General features: G+C 46.4%; 1 protein-coding gene across 1 annotated transcript in view; it reads left to right on the top strand.

The window, feature by feature from the left end:
- LOC107116659 (protein THEMIS2-like) overlaps positions 1 to 17,063 on the top strand; it is a 22,630-nt gene extending 5,567 nt beyond the window's left edge. The window contains exons 2-6 of the mRNA XM_015418626.1: positions 8,473 to 8,613; positions 10,264 to 10,491; positions 12,817 to 13,850; positions 15,324 to 15,495; positions 16,984 to 17,063. Coding sequence (XP_015274112.1) covers positions 8,473 to 8,613; positions 10,264 to 10,491; positions 12,817 to 13,850; positions 15,324 to 15,495; positions 16,984 to 17,063 — 1,655 coding nt within the window. The remainder of the gene's footprint in view (positions 1 to 8,472; positions 8,614 to 10,263; positions 10,492 to 12,816; positions 13,851 to 15,323; positions 15,496 to 16,983) is intronic.
- The last annotated feature ends 61 nt before the right edge of the window (positions 17,064 to 17,124 follow it).

Here is a 17,124-nt window from a genome sequence, read left to right on the forward strand (position 1 = left end):
TACAATGTCACAAACCTCCGTCCATAGTTCTTCAGGCACTCTATCTATCAAATCCAGACCCTTGAATCGATTCTTCACCTCTACTGTATATTCATCAGGGATGCGATCTAGGTCAAACCTGAATGGCCTCGTGGTTTTCCCAATTTTCTTCAGTTTAAGTCTGAATTTTGCAATGAGTAGCTCATGATCTGAGCCACAGTCAGCTCCAGGTCTTGTTTTTACTGACTGGATAGAGCGTCTCCATCTTTGACTGCAAATTGTATCCCAGTACTGACCCCTGCACTCTCTTGTTGACTATAAAGGCCATACCATTTTTTCTACGAGATTCCTGGCCACAGTAGTAGATATAATGGTCTTCTGAGTTAAATTCGCCCATTCCTGTCCACTTTAGTTCACCGATTCCTAAGATATCGATGTTCAGTCTTGCCATCTCATTTTTGGCCACGTCAAGCTTACCTTGATTCATAGATCTTACATTCCAGGTTCCTATGCAGTATTGTTCTTTGCAGCATCGGACTTTCCTTTCACCATCAGACACATCCACAACTGAGCGTCCTTTCGGCTTTGGCCCAGCCGCTTCACTCTTTCTGGGGTTACTTGTACTTGCCCTCTACTCTTCCCCAGTAGCATACTGGACACCTTCCGACCTGAGGGGCTCATCTTCCGGCATCATATTTTTTAGCCTTTTGATACGGTCCATGGGGTTTTATTGGCAAAGATACTGGAGTAGGTTGCCATTTCCTTCTCTAGTGGTGGATCACACTTGGTCTGAGTTCTCTGCTGTGGCCTGTCCGTCCTGGGTGGCCCTCCACGGCATAGCCCACAGCCTCATCGAACCACGCAAGCCCCCTCGCCACGTCAAGGCAGTGATCCATGAGGGCTGGGAAAGCTACTACCCTGCCACAAATTATGTTAATTTTTAAGGTGCAACTGGACTCTTGCTCTTTTCTACTGCTACAGACAGACACAGCTTGATCTAGGTCTACAGGGGCATAAGCTCTCACAGGCCCACTTCACCAGATACATGAAGTGTGAATCCTCCATTTATTAATACACACACCCAAGCATGTTGTGTTGAAGTATATTCATGGCATGTTTCTGGATACTGCTCTGGCAATCCTACCACTACTATGCTCTCTCTCGCACTCTCACACCCTCTCCTGTCTTTTTTGGATTCCTAAAAAGTAGGGGGGGGGAACCAAAAATGAAATGGCTAGTGTGATTATACGTCTTTACGCATTCATAGCTTGGGGGGGGGGTTACCCTGGACTTGGTTACCTCAGATAACAGCTGTAGCCCCCCTCCCCCATAAATGCTTTTTACCAGTTTCAGCTGATACACCAGAAGAAGAAAAAGATATTGCCACGTGATCCACACCGTGGTGATTTCTAGATTAGGTTACTACAGCTGCCCTTGAAGACAATCTGAGAACTCCAATTACTGCAAAAAAAACCCCAACAACCCAAAACCCACTCAGCAGTTATGGGGGGAAGCACATACAGTAGCATTATTTACATGTTTGTTTTCAAACAGAATTCAAGACAATAGCTATAAACAGCTTGGGACAAGAATAGCCCCAGGAAAATCTGGTCCTATACAAACCCTCCATCTCTGAGATTCACCAATGAGATCCTACTCAAGATCCATCTCAGATGGATGGACACATGAACTCTATCAGGAGCAGGGCCCTTTTAGTGGTTAACCCAACTTTATGGAACTCATACCCCTGCCACACGGCAGGGAAAACACTGGCCAAAGTGCAGCTCTTAAAAGCCGCACCAAAAAAGAGATGACGCGGCGGGATCCCACGATCCCCTGAGCTGCGGCGCCGTTGCTCCCCGGCATGATCAGATGCTGGGGAGGAAGAGACAATTGGGAGGGGGAGGCTGCTGAACTGCGCATGCTCGAGCATGCGCAGTACGGCTGGGGGCCGAAGATGCGCTGGCGGAAAGACGCGCCGGCGATCCCACGGCCGGCAGTAATGCAGCCTTTTGGAAAGAACCACCTAGGTAGGTGGTTCTTTTTTGCTGCAGGGTTTGGCCGGGAGGGGCGGACTGGGAACGGGCTGGGAACGGGCGCAGCACGATTCCCAGATGTTGCTGTGGGATCGCGCCCGTTTGCTGCGGTCCCGATCCGTCCCTCTCCCGGCCCAAAACGTCTTGTGTGAACAGGGCCTCAGACACACATCTTTGTGCTGCTCTTGCCTTTCTTCGGATGCAGGCAGAGATCTTTTTATCCCACCACATATTTGGTACAGGGACTGTCACTACAATTCTATGCACCCACTGAAATCTAAGTGCTGGAGTAACTCTGCATAGGATTCTACTCTCTTAAACTTTTAAGTATTTGATGTCACTGCTACTTGACGAGATCTTTCTGATGTTTTGTGGATTCCAGTTTGTCCTCATGTCAATTTTTAACCAAGCCTTTAAAACTGTCTGCAAATAGTACAGTACTAGGGGAAGTGAGTAGTATATGGGTATGTTGTTGTTGTTGTTGTTAGCCATTCAGTCGTGTCTGACTCTTGGCAATTCCATGTCCTAGGTCTCTCCACGTATTCCGATCTTGTACTGTTTCTATGAGTTGTTCCATGCTCAGGCTGGTGTCGACTTTTAGGGTGTCTAGCCACCGTGTTCTTTGGCAACCATGTTTCCTTTTGCCACTAACCAATCCAAGTATAATTGCTTTTTCTAGTGATTTCTTCCGCATGACATGGCCGAAATAAGTCAGTCGCAGTTTTATGATTTTTTCTTCCAATGACATGTCTGGTTTTATGCACTGCAATACTTGCTTGTTTGTCACTTTTGCTGTTCAAGGAGTACACAGGGGCCTTCTCCAGCACCACAGCTCAAATATTGATTTTTCTCCTGTCTTGCTTCTTCATGGTCCAACTTTCACAGCCATAGGTTGCTATGGGGAACACAGACTAATCTGCATTTGGTTGCTAGGCTGTTGTCCTTGCTCTTCCATATTCTGTTCATGCTTATCATTACTGTGCAACCCAATGTGATTCACCGTTTTGGTTTGTGATCCTAAGAAAGTGAATTCTTCCAGACATTCGATCTCTTCATTGTCAACTGTTATTTTGATGTTTTTCTTCTTCTAGGTGGTCATTAACTTGGTCTTTTTGATGTTTAGGAAGAGGCCAGACTTCTCACTTTCCTCTTTGATTTTCTTGATCAGGTATTCCAGGCCTTCTTTAGTTTCCAAGAGGAGGGTTGTGTCGTCAGCGTATCAAAGATTGTTGATATTCCTTCCTCCAGTCTTTACCCCAATTTTTGACTCTTCCAGCTCTAACTTCCTCATGATTGTTTCAGCATACAGGTTGAATAGGAAAGGTGAAAGAATGCAACCTTGTCATACTCCTTTCTCTATCAATCAGTATCTTCAATTGGTATTCGCACAGTGGTTTCCTGGTTTGTGTACAATGATTGTACCAACTTGACCAGATGTGCTGGTACCCCCAGGTCTTGTAGGGCTCTCCAGATTGTCATGACTGACACAGTCAAAGGCTTTCTTGTAATCAATGAATCATAAGTAGATAATCTTTAGATACTCATGAGATTTCTCCATGATCCAATGCAGATTTGCTATATGGTCGTAAGTGCCATGCCCCCTTCAGAAACCAGCTTGGATGTCTGGTAATTCCCTTTCAATGGCTGGTGCCAGGCGCTGTTGTATAATTTTAGAAAACCAAAGAAGGGATCACAGAACAGGAAATACATCAACACAAAGAAACACTGTGATGAAACTGACAAAAACATTTAATTCTTATGAACATCAATAAAAACTTTTGCAATATAGCTCAGGAAATTCTAACATGTTCAAGAAAAAGTCCAAAATCCTCTATGAGCACCCGGTTTTATACTCATTTCAACAATCTTCTTCAGGAGTAGTCCTGTTATGTTAGAAGGTGTCAGCCTCCTGATACAGTTTAACTACTTCTTTTGCTTCTTTCACATAGTAGCAGCATTAACTTCTTTTTTACTTTCTTCAAATTATTGCAGCTTAACTTCTTTTTCAAATTATCTTCCAGTTCCATTTCAATTATTTGTACTAGGAGCAAGCCAGTTAATTAATTTCTTAATAGTAGCAACCAGTCCTCTTTTTTTATCTGGCTAGAAGCCTTCTTATTTCAAGTTGGCTGGCAATTGCTCTCTATCTCACGTTGCTGGTTCAGTTCCAGTAGTTTATAGGAGTAACCTTTCAGGCTTCTTCTGAGAGCGATTGCATGAGAATTGGAGCAGTCTTTGGAGTCTCCCTTTTTTGCTAGTGGAATGAACACTGAGCATTTTCAGTCCCTTGGCCATGTCTTGGTTTTCAAAATCTTCTGACAGAGGCCTCTGATGATGGCAGGTGGTATACAAGCCTCAGCAATTCTGTGGAGATGATGTCAACACCTGGAGCCTTGTTGTTTGGTAGTTGGCTCGTTGCCCACATGATCTCTTACTCAGGGCTGGTTCTTTCTCAACTTCCCTTTCCTTGGTATCCTGATGTTGGGCTGCTTTGTTACTAGTGTACAGCTCTTCTGTGTATTCTCACCATCTCTTTTGGACATCTTGTTGGTTGGACAGTTCTGTCCCTTGCTTGCTTTTGATAATGCCTTTACGGACAGTAAATGGTGTTTGAATCTATATGGGTATATACTTCATTTAATCAGAGTGGAAACCTTGGTGACAGGTGTCTCTATCCCCCACATGGCAGAAGTCCCTCCTTCCTTCCTCCCCCCCCCAAACTCAGCGGAAGCCCCCTTTGCCTTCCTATTGGTTGGGGCTGTCATCCATGGGAATGGAGGAGACTGTGCTAGGGCTGTTAGCAGGGGGTTGTTGGGGAGAAGGAGGCTGGTACAATGGCAGCCATTTTTTGTGTGTGTACCTCAAGGTGGAGAAGGCTAAAAGAGAATGGTTGTGCTTGGTGCAACTCCAAACGGGGGAGACAGTAAAGCAGAGAGAATTTTCAAAGGGAAACATGTGTGCTGTTTGCTTTATTTTTTAAAAGTGTGCTGTGTGTAAGTTCAAGCCCCACTTGCCAGCTCTCTCATGCTGGAGGCTCAAACTGGCAAGAAAGGGAAAAAGTCCCACCACCACCACTTGAACAAAGGAGAGCTGAAATCACCATGTTTCCCCCAGGTCATCTTCCCTACATCCCCCACTCTGCCTGAGAAAAGGAATGACTATTGGTTCTAACATGTATCTAGTAACAGAAATGGACTGGCACACAACTGGGCATAGCAACACCCTCTTTTTTCCTTTGGGTTGTATGTATCTCTGTGTTTCATTGTGTTCATGTGCTGTTTGTTTTATTTTTTAAAAGTCTGCTGAAAAGTGTGTTTGGTGTAAGTTCAAGACCCTGGAGGCTTCAAACTTGCCGGCTGTCTCATGCTGGAGGCTCAGACTGGCAAGAAAAAGAAAAACGTTTTCCCCCTTGCTTGAAAAAGGAGAGCTGAAATCACCGTGGAGACTTTCAGACAGACGATATAATCCGGAAGAGGAACGGTTCCCAAACGGTTTCTGGTCTGTCATTTCAGACAGAACCGTTTTAGAACTGGTTCCCTACCGGAATATATTTTTAATTTCACACACAAACGCTTCTGTCCTGTTTAGGAAACGGGGCTGAAGCGTTTTACCTGTCAACCGCTTCCAAGTAGTCTTCAGTTTCCTCTCCCGGTTCCGATGTGCTTTTCCCCACCGTTTTTTTGCCCACGTGGGCAATCTCCGGGTGTTTGGGGTTTTTTTGGAACATTAGTTTTATAGCGTTATAGCAACAGCATTATAGCAACCCCATTGGAATACCTAGAGTGTTGTGTTATAGTGCTCTAAAGCAAACGTTAAAAAAAAAAAAAGCCGGAGATTGCCCACACAGGTGAAAAACGGTGGGGAAAAGCGGTGCAGTCTGAAATGGCAAACCGCTTCAGATTCAGCTCTTTACCAGAAGGGGAAAGCCATGTGTGAAATGGCAGCCCTATACCGGTTTACTCCATGACGGATCAAAACCGGCTTCAAACCAGCTTCAAAAGGGTAATGTGAAACTCCTCCATGTTTCCCCCCAAGTCATCTTCCCTACATCCCTCTCCCCCGGAGAAAAGGAATGACTATTGGTTCTAGCATTTATCTAGTAACAGAATTGGACTGGCACACAACTGGTCATAGCAACACCCCCTTTTTTCCTTTGGGTTGTATGTATCTCTGTGTTTGTGTGTGTGTGTCTTTGTTTTATGGTCTATAGTTTGCCACAAAGGGCAAACTCCTTTTTATGGTTAAGATATTTCCCTAGTGGCTGCAAACAACTTTTTAAAAATGTCCAATTCTTTTGGCTGTCTCAGCCTCTGATTTTCAATGCACAACTTTTTGGAAGAAAAACACAAGTATTTTAAAATTTTATTTGATAATGAACTATTGTGACGTCTCAAGACGCTAATTTACTCCAGGTTCCTCAGCCTGACTTCTCTAGAGACAGGACCCTCTGTGCAGATACAGAACCAGAGGTCATTTCGGGGGGAACGCGGGGGAACACAGTTCCCCCGGGTGAGGTGCAGGGGGCGGGGCACATGACGAAGCCCCGCCCCCTGCTTCCGGCCACCCCGCTTCCAGCCCTCATTCAGCCAGGAGGAGGCAGGAGAAGAGGGAGGGTAAGTTGCTTCCTCCCCACCTCTCCCCACCCCTGCCTGCCTGGGGCCAGGGAGGGCCTTGGCGGGGCTTCCTCACACTCCCGCTGGCCTTGCAGGTCCACCGCCGGGCCCCTGATGTCAGGGGGTGTGGCATATGCTAATGAGTTATGCTAATGAGTTCCCCTAGCTCTTTTTCTACAAAATGACCCCTGTGTAGCAGAACAAATGTGCCTCCAGTACCCACATAACTATACCCCACACTGCAGAAGCAAAGACTTACTGAATATGAGTTTTCCAGATCCTGCAAAAAAAACTGAATTCCATGGTGAAATCTTAGGTTTTTCTTGAGAGAAACTCCCTATGCAGTTCATGTCTGGGGGAAAATGTTTCTTTTTTCTCCAAAAGGCTTTTCCCCACAACCACACAGCATTAAAAAAAAAATAAGGCAGAGTTTTTCAGTATAAAATATTCCAGCTTCGTGTTTTGATATGATAACATTCCTGCATTGTGTATAAATGTAAAAGCATTAAAAAAAGCTGTAAAAAGATTGATCATTCATCTAACTGCAGATTATGGCACATTAAAAAACATACAGAAGACTTCTGTCTCTACTGAAAACTGCTGCAGGTAAAGATCAAATAGAGACATGTATGGCAAAACTGCATGCTCAGGGAAATCCCAGGATAACATTTCAGGCAGTCCCCTGAAAAGCAGGTAGCTTCTTAAAGAACGGCATGAACAGAGTGGTAGAACCCTTTTAGCTTCAAGGGGAGAGGGGAGGCCCCACTTTCTCCTTATATTGCCCCTGTCCCAAAACACGTGTGCTGATATTTTTTTTTGGGGGGGGGGGGTTATCAGTGTCATTCTCCCCTTTACACATTGTGGGCTGATCAAAGGGAACCCTAAAGTGCCATGTATCTGCACAAAAACTCCCCTGAATCTGGTGTTTTGGCACAGATGGTTGTATGTAATTAGCTTTTTCACCAGAGACACTGGATATTGCTATGTTTAAAATGGTTCTTGCAGGTCAGTGTGCTTAAACATTCTCATATCTTGGTGGACCTCCTGATGGCACTGGTATTTCTGGCCACTGTGGGATACAGAGTGTTGGACTGGATGGGCCTTTGGCCTGATCCAACATTGGCATCTCTTATGTTCTCTTATGTTCTTATGTTCTTAAGTACGATAAAAAAAAAAAAACTGTGACACAATTTTGTAACATATTTTGATTGGATATTGGTGGAGGGGGGGCAGGGACCTAAGTGTCAACACTGGCAAAGGCACAAGTCATCAAGGATTCCACTCGGATTAAATGAAGGATATACCCATATACTACTGAAGGGTATGAAGAGTACAGAAGTCCACTTTATCCATTGACTCTCTGAGGAGTTAAAATTGTGCTTGGTTAAAACTGTGCTCTTTCTAAAGACTTTGGGGATTAAGAATTTTAAGAGTAGGGCTACATCTATGCTTCTTCTACTGGTTTGTTTTGGCTCTTCCCTCTCTCTTTTAAGGCAGTTGTAAACTACTTTATGGATCCTTAGTGGATTGAAAAGTGGGGTCTCAACGGTTTAAACAAATCTCCCTAGCCTTCGTTGGTAATCTTTTCACTCCTTTGCCCTCTGCCTTTCTGGTTGGTTTTCCACTTTTGCACTATTTAAAGAAAATGGTATCGTTTGAAGATCTTTAGCTGTATGCTTAAACTTTTGTTTGTTTTACTGGCACGTGTCAATCAGTTAAGTCTATCTGGATAAGGCAACCTGCAACACAATCGTGGTCATGGGTTGTTCCCTCTGGCCTCTTCAACCTAACAGTTAACTATTTTTTCCTCCCATTCACTGACTGAGATGTCTTCTTTCTTACAGGGTCTGTTTACGAGATCTCAGGTAGCGAATGCTGCTTACCGACAGGAGAACTGATCAAAATTGTTGATGTCCAGCTCCAGAAAGTCAACTGTGAAAGCATCGAGAAAGATCACCTTGTGGAGCTGCCGCTGAATTTTAAAGGTGCACATGTATTCCAAATAGCCACAACTTGTCTTTTCATGATATGACCAAAGTACAATAGCCTTCTAGGGCAGGGGTGTCAAACTCATTTGTTATGAGGGCCGAATCTGACATAAATGAGACCTTGTTGAGCCAGGCCATGTGTGTCATAAAATGTAATGCCAGGTAGCGGAGATATAAACTTTATAAAGGACACAAACACAAAGGTTTTTTTTTTAACTTAAAATAAAAACATGCTTAAAACATTAGCACTCTTGCGATATTTTGTTTATTTAACAGTGTCTTATAACGGACACCTCTTGCTCTGAATTATTGCATCAAAATGTCTGTGCTGTTGCAATCTTGAGTGTTGTGCTGCCCGCAGTCAGCGTTAACTGTAGTTTAGTAAAACTGCTGTGTATCTTTAAGAGCAGTTGCACCTGGGAATTGTAGTCTGTTAGGGGTCCCTCTGACTGGCTCATTAAGAGTAATTTCCTGAGCTCAGAGATGCGAAGGTAGGAGTTTTATTGTTCTTTTCCGTTTCTTTGTCCATCAACCCTTACTGCAAGGAGAAGGGAAGCCCATCTCTTTTCTCACCACGGCTATAGAACTGACCTAGATCACAAGATGTAACTTTCCACCCAGCTAGGTGTGTATCTGTAAGCTGCAAACCTATGATGATGCAACAGCACAGAACTGGAAGAAGAAGCAGATGACAGCCAGTTCCACTGCGGGCCTTATAGAAGCCCTCCGGGGGCCTGATCCAACCCCCAGGCTGCATGTTTGACACCACGGTTCTAGGGAGAATTTAGGCTTGATCTGATCTAGAACCTACTTCTTTGAGTTTTTGGTAGTCTACACTATCCATAAAACTCTCATCCAACACCATATTTTGAAAGAAGCAACTTTCTATCTTCTTTCTTCACTGTCCGACTTTCACATCTGTACATAGTAATGGGGAATACCTATAGTATGAATTATCTATACTTTGGTATACTGAATGAACCAAGTTCAATACCTGGTTCCTCCAGGGAAAGGATCTCACTAGCAATTTCAGGCCAAGGTATTACTCTGCTGAATTATCGCCAAAGCAGGCAATATGGTGCTCTGTGGACCAATGGGTCTGTTTCAGTATAAGGCACCTTCATATGTTCAAAATGTGATAACACAGTCCCATCCTACATGGTTGCTTCATTGATAATGCACGCAACACCACCCTCCATTTCTGCCCGAAGACGTTATTCTCCATCTCTGCACTGGGTGTGATAGTACCTTTAACTAATTTTGGATGCAAAAGAATCTCCCATCCATGGAGATTGTTAAAGTCTCTGGACTTGCCCTCTTTCCAAGCTGGAAGATAACTGCAGGAACTCATGCAGAGACCTAAGGGAGGCTCTCCTTGGAAGCCAGCTCACCTTTACTTTTTGCACATCTACAGAGGAAGCATGCCTCGTTTCAATTGCAAGTGTTCCTGCAGGAGTAGGGAAATGCTGGTATAGATACTCGATTTAAAGCCAAAGTAGAGATCTTTGGACCACTAAATTCTGTAGCAACACACAGCTTCTGTTTGGGGTTACAGACACAGGGACATGCAGAATAGTTTTGGAGGATGGCAGCCCTAGCTGTGGGCAAGGAGGCAACACTAATCCTGTATTCTCGCAACTTCCCCAGGTCTCTTTCAGCTCAGTCCAGATCAGCCACATAGAACACAAATGAAGCGTTTCCTTCCGGGGGCCCTCTCCTTCAAAAGAAAACCCTCAACCTGTGACAAACAGCAGTACACACTCCAGGAGATCTTGCAGTCACCCCCCATGCAAGGGAAAGCGCTGACATGCTCGGAAATTGGCAACAGCAAATACCAGCTGTGCCCTGTTTATAAAGTGAAAGCAATAATGCATTGTAAGTATGGACTAATAACCTGGTTTTTTTTTCTTTTGAGTCCAAGGGCACCTATAAGACTAACAGTTTCATTCTGGGTATGAGCTTTTGTGTGCCTGCACACTTCTTCAGATATGTTTTTTTTCTTTCTCACTAAAAAGAAATGGGGTTGCATCCAGTGTTCCCTCTAAGCTGAGTTAGTGTGAGCTAGCTCACAGGTTTTTAGCCTCCGGCTAACATATTTTTGTCTTAGCTCAGACCGGATGACTCCAGAGCAAACTAATTTATTCAGTAGCCAAATCCCTCGCTCACAACTTTAATGCCAGTAGCTCACAAGGTAGAATTTTTGCTCACAAGACTCCACAGCTTAGAGGGAGCATTGGTTGCATCTGCTTTTGCACGTACAGGTGCCTGCTTGGTTTTACAGAGCAACAATGCAGCTCCTGTTCTTATACCATGGGTCCCCAAACTTCTTCATTTATTTATTTATTGTGTGCGTGAGTGTGGAAGTCATGGGCGACCTCTGGCGACTGAACCCCTGCTGGGGGCCTGGAGGATATTCAGAGAGGTGGCTGAATGAAGCCTGCCCCCTCCTCCCGACTGCTGGTCTTCCAAGGAGGTCTCCCATCCAAGTACTTGCCAGAGTCGGCCCTGCTTAGCTTCTGAGATCTGATGAGATCGGGCTTGCCCAGGCGATCCATGTCAGGGCGGGTCCCAAACTTTCTTGAGCCTGCGGGCATCTTTGGAATTTTTATACCGTGTGGTGGACGCAGCCACAAAATGGCTGTTGCAGGAGGCAGAGCGAGCCACAAAATGGCAGCTTCAGGAGGCAGAGCAAGCCACAAAATGGCTGCTGCAGGAGGCAGAGTGAGCCACAAAATGGCTGCTGCCGCTTACCTCCAGTCACATAATGAAAATCATTGTGGTGTGGTGGCCAGGGGTCATTTTGTAGAAAAAGAGGTGCAGGAGCTCATTAGCATAACTCATTTGCATGTGCCACACCCCCTGACATCACCAGAAGTGTGTCAGAAGGCAACACCCACCACTCAGGCTCCACTGGACTGCTTTGGATTGCTAGCTATTGCGGGGGGAGGGGGGGACGTGCAGATCTGTCCTCGCAGAGGAGGGAGAGCTTGTACCTGAATAAAACTTGGTCTTAAAGGTGCCACTGGACTCTTTTGGATTGCTAGGTATTGGGGGGGGGGACGTGTAGATCTGTCCTCGCAGAGGAGGGAGAACTTGTACCTGAATAAAACTTGAGGTGCCACTGGACTGTTTTGGACCAGGGGCCGGGGGAGCTCTGCAACTTACCTGGCTGCTTCTTGCTCTGACTGAGGGCTGCTGGGAGCAGGGGGTGGGGCTTGTTGCATGTGCTTGCCTCCTGGGCTCTTTACTGCCGGAGCTCCGCTCCTGTGCACTCCTGCAAGAAATGACCCCTGGTGGTGGCTAACCCGTGCCAAAGCAACATATCTTTGTTGTAGCTCAGGATGGCTCCAGAGCAAACTAATTTATGCAGCAACCAAATCACCTGCCCACAACTTTAATGCCAGTGGCTCACCAAGTACAATTCTTTGCTCAGAAGATTCCACAGTTGAGAGGGAACATTGCCCCCTGTCTTATATTATAAAACTGATCACAACTAGTTCCTACTGCATTGCCAAACTGGTGTCTGAAGTGTACAACAAGTTTCAGGTTTTTTACACAGTTACTATGGCACAGCAGCTTAATAGCTCCAATAATATGTGAAGCCCACATAGAGAAAGGGAGAGGAAAGCAGCAGCATCTTTGGATACCTACAGCCAGAACTGCTGTACCCTTTCAAATAACTGGCCAGACGTAGACTGGCATTAGACACACAGCTAGGTACCTGAAATAAAGCTCTCAAAAATCTTGTTTGGACTTTTCCTAAAGGAGCAAAATGGGAAGGGGGGTGGGGTCTAAGTATTGTCCCATACATTAATGGGGGCAATTTTTTTACCTGAAATAACCGGAGGGCTGCTGGTACATACCATTGGTATGTGTAAATTTAAGAATGCTCTGTGCAGATTTTTGACCAGTTGTTGCAGCATAGTCACGGTGAGCAGTTCTACTCCTGGAAGAATTAATCACCACCCCTAAGTATTTAAAATAAAATCCTTGTTCCAGCTGATGGCCACTGACGTTCCAGGACCTTCTTTTCCAGCCAAGAGATCAATGCTAGAATCGGCTCTCCCTACTAAGCAGGAGGGAGGCAGTCCGCCTGCCTTCATTTTTCCCCTTAGATTTCGTTAGCCACCCTCTTTCTTCCAGACTTTAATGGGCACCCCCTCCAGAGCTCTTATTGTCAATGCACGGCTTGTCTTCCAGTGCGAAATGATGTGGTGAGGATCGACTCGACACTGGACGTTGACGTGGTTGACGTCACCGAGGAGTCTCAGCACATCCACTTCATCAAGCCGCTGATGCTGAGTGAGGTTCTACTGATGGATAACGTCCTGCCGGTGCGAGCAGAGATCCTTGGGGCCTCAGAGGATGCACCCATCTTCCACAGCAAGTGGGTCTCCCAGCTCCAACGAGGCTGCAAGATTCAGGTCCACGGCAAGGTGTCGTCATGGAAAATCCTGGCCTCTTCCCGCAAAGGCAGAAGACGCACTTGCCACTTCCTCATCTCCAGCAGCTACGAGGGCCGTTTTCGTCGCTGCCCGCGCGAGTTCCAATCAACCTCAGAACTGGCCAGTGGTCTGGGCCTGGCTAAGAAACTGCACGTGGTGGTCACCAAGGACTACGACGGCAGCGATACGGAGCTTCCACTGTTTGGCATAGGGGATCGGCTGGAAGTGCTCAGCCTCATGAGGGCGGCCAATCCCTCTGCCATGGACGCACTCGAATGCATCCGGGACAGTGGAGATGGAGACGCCGAGCGCATCAAGGTGCCCCTCTTCTTGGATGCGGGCTTTGTGGAAGAGGTTCGCGACAGCAGGAAGTACAGCCTCCCAGAGGTGGTGGAGCACTTCCAACTGCCCTGCGAGGTCAAGGTCGTGGCCAACAAGGATGCTCCCGATCCTCTCAGCTGTGTCTCGGTGCTGACTCTGGAGGCCCAGATCACAGAGCCTTTTCTCACAGTTAGTCTGGAGGAAGAGCCGTCTGCCACCTTTGAGGTTCCTCCCCAGTGGCTGGACGTGTCTCTGTTCTTCACTGGAGGCCCAGCAAAGCCCATGCCTCCCTCCAGCAGTCCCAAGGTAGAAGAGCTGACGGAGGCCTTTTACTATAGCTTGCTAAAGATGCTGCCGAACAACGCACCTGCTCCTCCAAGGCCCCCTAAGCGGAGCAATTCAGAGAAGAACAAGCAGTCCCAAAGGACTTCCAGAGAAGGGGGGAGGAAAACATCAGAACCCACTAAGGTATTGGACAACTGGGCGAAAAGGAGGAAATATGGGAGCTGGGTATATTCATGAAAAGTGTAAAAAATAATCTCCTAGATTCCATGCTCTGATCGGGAAGAGATGCTGGTTTAAGGTTATCAGAAGTTGTTTAGTTTTAATAAAATTCATCTGCAAGGTTCAGGAAAATGTCACAAAATCTGGAATTTGGCCAAAGATTCAAAGGTCATGGAAGGGAGGTACCATGACATGTAGTTTTCATCATTCTAGGGGGGGAAAGGTGGGACGTAGGGCAATGGAAAGGAAATAAGCAGTGTATGGCAGTCATCTCTATGTGGAGGCAGAGATATGGGGTGGGAAAGTTTCCACTTCTAAAAAAATGTTTTATTCCATAAAATAAGTCAAAATAAATATGCTAGATCAGATCCCTGTCTATTCAGGGCACTGAAAATTCTTCTAGTTCATGGGTTGGATCCAGCCAGTTTTTTTAAAAACTCAATACTCAACCAGTTTCCCTCCTTGCTATACACCGTCTCATGAGTTTTTTCCCAAGCTTTTTTCCCACCATAGCTTTTTGCGGAGGGGCTGTGGCTCAGGGGTAGAGCATCTGCTGTGCAGTCAGAAGGTCCCAAGTTCCATCCCCAGGGGTCATTTCGTAGAAAAAGAGGTGCAGGAGCTCATTAGCATAACTCATTTGCATATGCCACACCCCCTGACATCACCAGAAGTGTGTCAGAAGGCAACACCCACCGCTCAGGCTCCACTGGACTGTTTTAGATTGCTAACTATTGGGGTGGAGGAACATCCAGATCTGTCCTCACAGAGGAGGGAGAGCTTGTACCTGAATAAAAATTGGTCTTAAAGGTGCCACTGGACTGTTTTGGATCGGGGCAGCAGGGGCTTTGCTCTGCAACTTACCTGGCTGCTTCTTGCTCTGACTGTGGGCTGCTGGGAGCAGGGGGTGGAGCTTGTTGCATGTGCCTGCCTCCTGGGTGCCTTACTGTGCACTCCTGCAGGAAATGACCCCTGTCCATCCCCATCATCTCCAGTTCAAAAGGACCAGGCAGTAGGTGATGGATCTGAGAACCTGGAGGGCTGCTGTCAGTCTGAGCAGACAATACTGACCTTGATGGTCTGATTCAGTTTAAGGCCAGCTTCATGTGATGGTCTAAGGGGGCCTCCTCCTCACTTAGAGCTGGCTAAGTTGCGACCCCACCGTTTTCCAGAAAATTCCATGCACTGTGTGAGGGAGAGGAAAATGTATCACCTCCATCTTTTGCAGTCCGCATGGGGACTGAGGGGAGGAACCACAGTGGACAGGGTAGCCGGTTGCTGATTATGATTTCCTGGAATGTGCATAAAACTGAACAGTAGAATTCCTCTCTCCATATGCCAGCGTCTGTCCCAGTGGTAAAGACCTTAGCTGCTATTATTGCCACCGAATACGAACTGCATTCAGAACAAACTTTAATGTCGCTGCTTTCCTTTTATCAGCTACCTTCTACAGATTCAAAGGATATGTTCCGAGAGACTGCAAAACTTCTGTACCCCAGGACTCTGCAAGCAAGAGCAGATTCAGAGACTTTGGTTAACCCAAACCAGTATAGTATACAGTATGGACCTCCAAGACCCCAGAAGCCCACTAAAACTTTCAAACAAGCCATAGGTATGATTTGTTCTCCCCCTACAGGAAATGCATTAAATAGTGTGCCACGCGTGCCAAAATGCCTTCCCTGACATAAGCACTTCTTCAGAATTATCTTGGGAAGATATTCCATTAAGACGGAAAACAATGCTAGCACATTGCCCTCCACAGATGCAAAAATGAAACCACCAGGGCAAGCCAGTTGAAATAACAGCTAAAGTTTAGACTTAACAAACAGGCAACAATAAGAGTTGGATTTTATACCCCACTTTTCTCTATTTTTCTCTACCCTAAGGAGTCTCAAAGTGGCTTGCAATCGCCTTTCCCTCCCCCTCCCCGCAACAGGCACCTCGTGAGGTAGGTGGGGCTGAGAGAGTTCTGAGAGAACTGTGACTGGCCCAGGGTCACCCAGCAAGCTTCCTGTGGAGGAGGAGTGGGGAATCAAACCCAGTTCTCCAGATTAGAGGCCATTCCACTTAACTACTACACCACACTGAGATAAATACTTTATTCCCATCATACTTGTTAACACCACCCCTCTGCCAAAACTACGAAATCTGTGCAAAGCCAAGAGTAAAATCAAGGTGAAAAAAATATTCCCAACTGGAACTCCCAGATTAGAAATAGATAAATTCAGGAGAAAACTGGGAAGCCAAAATGGCCTGGGGAAAGAGCCATACTGCACCTTTCCCAGGGAGAGAGGACCAGCTGGTGGCAGCAGCAGCACTTTGGGAGATCTACTGAGGGCTGGGGCCTCCCTGGTTATCAGTCCATCAACTTTCCCCAGTGGTCATAATGGCCAACATGTCCCTGGATTATGGATAATCCCTGCCCCTGGGATAACGGATTCAGTGGATGGGATGATTAAAGCAAGCTGTTCTTAACAATGCAATGGTATAGCACAGGGGTCCCCAACGTGGTGCCAATGGGTGCCTGCCAGTTCTTTTAGAAAGTGGGTGGGGCCAGGAGAGGCTTTTGCCTAGCAAGGCCTCTGAGTGGCCACTGGACATTTGGTTGGCTGTGCAGATTTTTAAAAACGTTGCTTTGGCGGCAGCTGCCACCACAGCACAAAGGCCTTCACTGTGTGACTGAAGGTAAGCAGCGGCAGCCATCTTGCAGCTGGCTCCACCTCCTGCAGCAGCCATCTTGTGGCTGCGCCCACCATGCTGTGTCAGAAGTCCAGAGGTGCCTGCAGGCTCAAAAGGGTTGGGGACCACCGGTACAGTGGCTGGTGGGTGGATGTGGCCTATGGCAACCTGAATTCCAATCCCTGTACAGCCATGATGTTCTGTGGGTGGCCTTGGACAGTAGATCGCTGTTCTTTAGCCTAGTCTACCTCCCAATGGTCTGATAAAATTGAGACCACCTTCCTCTGTGATGCCAGGAGCTCCTTGGGAGTATAGCCAGACAGAGATGTAGGAAAGCAACTGAACATGCCTGCCTCAAGCTCCAGAGGACCTAGGTCTGTCCTACTGTGTACAAACTAGCTCTCTTTTCTTTCATTTTCAGATGCACATTCCAGTGATAACTCCGATCATGATTATGAGGACATTTGTGAAAGATTTCAAGAAACTGCTCGCAAAATGTAAGGAGCTACTATTGAACACCGAGGCAGGTCGTTTCCCCCATTATTTCCAATCAGCAACAGCT

Source organism: Gekko japonicus, unplaced genomic scaffold, assembly GCF_001447785.1.
Source record: "Gekko japonicus isolate JY-2015 unplaced genomic scaffold, Gekko_japonicus_V1.1 scaffold524, whole genome shotgun sequence".
NCBI lineage: Eukaryota > Metazoa > Chordata > Lepidosauria > Squamata > Gekkonidae > Gekko > Gekko japonicus.